Source organism: Eucalyptus grandis, chromosome 8, assembly GCF_016545825.1.
Source record: "Eucalyptus grandis isolate ANBG69807.140 chromosome 8, ASM1654582v1, whole genome shotgun sequence".
NCBI classification, from domain to species: Eukaryota; Viridiplantae; Streptophyta; class Magnoliopsida; order Myrtales; family Myrtaceae; genus Eucalyptus; species Eucalyptus grandis.
The window spans coordinates 22,024,354-22,030,166 of NC_052619.1; the positions used below are offsets into that span (position 1 = coordinate 22,024,354).

A 5,813-nucleotide genomic window follows, 5' to 3' on the forward strand; every position below is an offset into this window, starting at 1 on the left:
GGAAGAGGTTGACCTAGCCCAGATTTTGCGAGGACAAGCTTGTCTAGCCAAGGCGAGGTTGACTTGACAATGGCTCGGCAAGGCTGAACCTCGTTGGTGGTTAGGCAAGCTTAGCCTCGGTAGATCTAAGTGAGGTCAATCTTGCCCATCCAAGGCGAGGCCAAGCCTCACCCATCCACGGCAAGGCTTGACCTCACTAGTCGATGCAAAGCTAGGCCTTGCCAGGCCACAACGAGGCCAACCTCGTGCCGCCTGAGCAAGGATGAGTCTCGTTGTGGCTAGGCGAGGCTCGGCCTCACCCAAATCTACAAGCCCGAGACTTGTGGTGGTCAGGCGATCGTCTAGTGAGCTTACTGGGACCTCGCCCTGGCCTAGCAAGGCTCCAGCTTGCTCCAAGCAAGCTTGTCGACCTCGTGAACCAGCCACAAAGGAGGAAAAAAGAGAAAAGGAAAAAGAAAAAAAGAAAAGAAGGGAAAAATATAATAAAAGTATTAAAAAATGAAAAGAAATAAAAAAAAATTAAGAGTCTTACCAAATACATTTTTATTTCGATATAAAGATTTTGGAGAATTACTAAACGCTTTTAAAAACTCGAAAATTATTCTTGAGAATAGAATAAAAAAAATCATTTATAAGCAAAAATTATTCTCGAAAACAAAATAATTACCAAATACATCTTAACACCTCCATCAAGAAAACTCTACTTTTTATCTTCAAAGCATATGGTTTCTTTTACGATGAAAAGATAAATAAAATTCTTGGCTTGCAAGGAAAATGATTTTCTTCGTAATCGTTTTTTACATGCAGTGTTAGCTAGGATGATTCACTCAACTTCAGCGATAATTTCTTGAGGGCTCATCTAGGTCATGCATGTGTTACATTCCGGGTCGCCAGGACTAACGAAAGCGTCGCACATTTTCTAGGGAGAGCGCTTCGAGCTTCTACTCAAATTGATCAAGGCATGGAGTTGATTGAGCCTTGACATAAAAAAGAAAATAAAAAAAAAAGTGTTTGTTCTTTAAACTGATGATGGGATGGTTGTCTGTAAAAAATAATATCAAATGACCAATAAATAAATAAAAAATTGGTAGGATGGTGAAGGAATAGAGAGAAAAATTTAGGTTAATTTAAATGGATCTGCAAATATTTAAGTACTCTCCTCTTTTTTCCTCTTACTGGATTGGTGTCAGCTGCGGGGCTGGAGGGTACGATGCCCAAAGCAAGCTATGTTAATTAGAGCCTTAATTACTGGATCTGTTGAAACGGCTCGATTAAATGGGCCTGCATAGCTGCCACGTCACTCTCAGTTCTCGAGGAAATTTTCTTCTCTAGACTTGCATTAATGTTGTACAGGGCAAAATCAATATGTATGCTGCCGTGGACAAAACTTCTCTCGCATATAATAACTATAGATTTCCAACAATTGGAAAACAATATCCCGGTGGAGATTTTGAAAAGCAATAAGTCAATCGAAACCATTCACGTTCGTGAGAATATTGTTACCTTTGTTAAACTGAGTTCTCTTGAAAATCGAGAAAACGAGGGCAAGTCTCCAAGATTTCCATTGGATTTCAGTCTCTACCATCATTCAAAAGGACAAAGATTAATCGTGGCTGGGAAATTTGATTTCCCCGTTTGTGTATCAACAAAGTTTTGCAGCTGTTTCGATAGTTCTCAGGCATCTGATCATGTTTATGCATCTTCTGCTTCTTTTAGGTTCCGAGTCTCTGTCAAGCTCCGCTGTTATGCAAACCCAAGGAGCTTTATCTGTGTATCTTGCATTAAGAAATAGCGCACTAAAAGATTTATGGAGAAATCAACTCTAGTTTCTGCAATGCGCTTTTCATTTCTAAAAGCCCTCAAAGCTCTTCCATTTCCGAGAACTCGCATGATCCATGACTATCACTCCCTACCAAGTCTCACAGATCACGATCCAAAGTCCTTTCGCAAGTAAATGCCAATCAAAATTGCATCAGACTAAACAGCAGACATTCACGAAGCAGCAGAATCAAAACACCTTTCCAAATGCAGAACTTAACTTTTCTTTCGTATACAGCAATAGATAAGATGATACAATTCATCCCCCCAGGTGCCAAATTAGGACTAGTCGAATAGGAAAAGGTTGCAAAGCCCATCATATGGAAACATATAGATAACAAACAAAAAGAATAAGAAACTGAAATATCTCAAATAAAAGAGCAAAATGCTTCTGAATACTTTCTTCAGCCAAAAGAAGAAAACAATACTGAATACTTTCCCTTTCAGATGGTTTTTCCTAGACTATCGAATCTGTTGATAATATAAAGGTAAAACCTGGGAAACCTCTGAAGCTAACCTTCCATCAATCAAGGAATTATTTTGCTTTGAAAGTTATAGAATGTATGTATTTGACTACTGCCTGAGAACTCTGTTTGAGCTGAAGAAGCAACTTTCTTCACCAGCAATGGTAGAGTGCAGCCTTCCACCAGCCCAACCATTATTCAATGGCCGTGCAGCAACGAAAGCCGGATCACCAGTGACCCGGCTTCCATCAATTTGCTGTTCATACTCAGGGAGACCTTTTGTCCTCCTCTCTTTCCTTCTCTGCCGATCCTCATCTCTTTCTCTCCTCAGCCAACTCTCAACCGTCCTCTGCAAAGATAGTTGTCATGATAGATCAAACATCCATGCTGACCAAGTTAAAAAAAAAAAAAAAAACATGAAATTGCTTTGAAAGGAAAAGTTACCATCAGAGACAGTTTGCTACTCTCCTTAACCTTATCAATCGGCATTGCTAACTGCAACTTTCCATGAGCCACATACACCTGAGGCAAAGAAGCGATAAATTTGCTTTGACACAGAATATGCCACACAACCTTTTATAGTTTATCCCAGCACTGGAGTAGAGAAGAAGAAATGATGAACTTGAGTGGAGAAGTAGATAAGTACATACAATATGTGTGGGCCAATCATCTAGACCATCAAAAATATGGGTGGCATAGATAATTGTCGACCCTCTCTGTTCGCATTCCTTTCTGAGAAACTTCAAAAGATCAGCCCTTGCTAACACGTCGAGGTCCACTGTTATCTCATCAAGAAGAAGCACCTATGGAAGGATGGGATTCATAAGTACCCAAAAGGCCAAAAATTGCAAAAGTAAACAACAAGAACATCCAAAATGCAAAACTGTAATAACAGCACATCATCTTCCTCATCTTCAAACATAAAGAACAATTTGGGCTCCGTGTTTGCATGAATTAAAAGGTGCAGGCACCTTGAATGGCTTGAGGAGTCCCATACAGATTTGGACTCGCCTTCTCTGTCCATCAGAAACCTTATGCATTCTCCAGGATAAATCAATGTCTAGCACCTAAAAAATCAAATGACCAAGTTATCTACTTTCTCTTAAATAATAAAAATCATAGCATATGTACTGTTTGCATAAACTTTATCAATGTCCAACATATACATTTGGTATAAACTTTAAAATTCAGCAATTGTTTTTTGAGGAAAAAATCTGTTTTTAAATCATATTCTGTCCTGAAAGTTAATGTTTCACCTTGATTAGCTCAGCTCTTCTTTGTGGATCTATACCTGCCACCCCAAATATCATTTTCTCAGCAGAGACATCCATCTGTATAGGAACTTCAAAGCCCGCAAAAGCAACTTCTCGTCTCCACTGCGGAATGGAAAAGGAAACAAGAAACGATTATATCAGGAATTGTATACTCTACTGGAGAAGGAAAATAATCACATCAGACTCAATCTCTCCCTCTAATCACCAATCGCAGAATGCAAAGCTGTAGCATACAACTCATCATAAAAAGCAGAAGAGAACAGATATTACAACCGGAAGCAACAATTTTTCAGAATCGCCATCAGGGCAAACGCAATATCACAAAGAAGTGTGCAGTCCAACAACAAGATCAGGAAAGAAGAGAACCCACCTCTCCCCCAAGGTAACAGAGATCCCCAGAAGATGTCAATGCCGTGTCATGGAATGCCGATCTCCCAAGCACGCGGACCATGTGAGGATCCACCATATGCTTCCCTCCTAATATCTTCAACATAGTAGTCTTACCTGTCACAAGCATCACCCGATGGCGAGCAAAGCAGAAAGGAATTCACATTAATGGCCAAAAGCATATCCCCCGATTCACGGTCACAAGCACTGCTTCGAATGAGAATGTCATGTGGTTCTTTGGATTCTTTACATTACTATTCTCGAACGAGAAACCGCACATGCCCATCATTGAATTTTGCCAAATTATACACTCTCGCAATTACCATTTCAAAGCCATTTCCCCAATCTTTCAATGTCCCAATGGATATCGACAACATTTTGCATAAGAATTCGTTCATTCCACCCTCTTGAAAAGTAAACCCAACTTTCCTCTGAAATCAAATCACTATCTCCAGCTACCGAAATCCGAAACACATCAACCACCAAACTCAAATTCTATATGACAAAACAGCTTCACCAACAACCCAATTCAACAGGGTAACCGAGATCCACGCCTTCTTAACAAGACGAGGTCGCTATATACTTGTCCACCACTAGACCCGGAGACACCCCAGAACAAAAATTCCGGCAGAACAAGACATGCTCTGAGCGGAAACGAACCTGCGCCGTTGGACCCGACGAGGAGACAGCGGTCGCCGGAATCGACGGTGAGCGAGAAGTCGTCGATGAGGGGCTTGGACCCAGGCGGAGGATGGCCGTCGATCCCCGGGTACGTGAATCTGAGGCCGTTGATTTCCACGGTCGGCGCCATTCTCTCTATAACCACCTCCACCATCGTAGGCGAGGACTGTTTTAAATGGGCCTTGTTGCTTGTTGCTGGAGTTAGGTGTGCCGGAGCAGGGGTGACGTGGCACGGGTCGGTCGCTAATTAGAAATATAGATATAAAATTTTGGCGGCTTACGTGGCACAGGACCGCTCACTAATAAAACATCATAGCTAGAGAAACCGAAGTCATAGGTCGATTTGATTCACAAATTCTAAAGATTAAATTATAGTACCATGTGAAAAAAAAAAAAAAAGCATTCTTGAAACTCTCAGAAATTGAATCCATTAAATAATTAGAAATTTTTTAAAACATTGCAGCTTACTTGGCAAATGGTCAGTCACTAATAAAATATTATAGCTAAGAAGACTGAGGTTATAGATCAATTTTGATTTGCAAATTCTATTGATCAGAGTTATAGTACACTTTGGCTTGATAAGGTTAGAGAATAAAAAGTTCCAATGTGATAAAAGAAATTTATCGCCGAGCAAGAATTGATTGGGAGGACAAATAATTAATGATCTAGTGACAAAAGCATCCTTAGAACCCTTAGAAATTGAATCCATTGATGCTTAGAAAAAAAAATTGGCTACTTACGTGGCACATTGGTCACTAATTTAAAATTATAAGCAAAGAGACGGGGATTATAGATTGATATTGATTTACAAATTCTAATGAATGAGTTATAGTATGTGATTGCACATTTAGAAATTTAATTTTGTTTATCAACTCATTATCTAATAGTTTTATTGGTTTTTGGATACATGTAACATAGAATAGTCGGGCCCCATCTCTATAGACATTTTGATTTGCATAGGAGTTCCAATAATCTATTGAAATTGAAATAATATTTTACATTTCAACATCAATGTGAAAGACTTTCAACCAAAAGAAAAACATCATTATAAAAAAGTTGATTGGCGTAAAAGAGACAAAATTGAATTGACTATTTTAAAGAAAATTATGCTTTTTTTATTTCCCAACAATATATAAAAGCATGTATTTTAAAACATTATGGATAAATTATATATGAATTTTACGTGTCA

At 39.2% G+C, this 5,813-nt stretch overlaps 1 protein-coding gene across 1 annotated transcript; it reads right to left on the reverse strand.

Moving 5' to 3' along the window:
* Positions 1-2,024: 2,024 nt before the first annotated feature.
* LOC104456885 (ABC transporter I family member 20) lies at positions 2,025-4,795 on the reverse strand. Its single transcript, XM_010071766.3, has 7 exons — positions 4,604-4,795; positions 3,927-4,060; positions 3,539-3,658; positions 3,254-3,349; positions 2,933-3,085; positions 2,727-2,804; positions 2,025-2,631 (listed from the first exon to the last, which is right to left on the reverse strand). The coding sequence occupies exons 1-7, from the start codon at positions 4,776-4,778 to the stop codon at positions 2,392-2,394; spliced, it is 996 nt and encodes a 331-aa protein (XP_010070068.1). The 5' UTR covers positions 4,779-4,795; the 3' UTR covers positions 2,025-2,391.
* Between the last annotated feature and the right edge of the window lie 1,018 nt (positions 4,796-5,813).

What these genes read in the sequence shown, in the direction of transcription:
- LOC104456885 (XM_010071766.3), bottom strand. Translation starts at nt 4,778, where the DNA reads ATGGTGGAGGTGGTTATAGAGAGAATGGCGCCGACCGTGGAAATCAAC. An exon ending in TCTGTTACCTTGGGGGAGAG is followed by an intron (nt 3,659 to 3,926) that starts GTGGGTTCTCTT and finishes TCCATTCCGCAG; the next exon opens with TGGAGACGAGAAGTTGCTTT. An exon ending in GTAGCAAACTGTCTCTGATG is followed by an intron (nt 2,632 to 2,726) that starts GTAACTTTTCCT and finishes CTATCTTTGCAG; the next exon opens with AGGACGGTTGAGAGTTGGCT.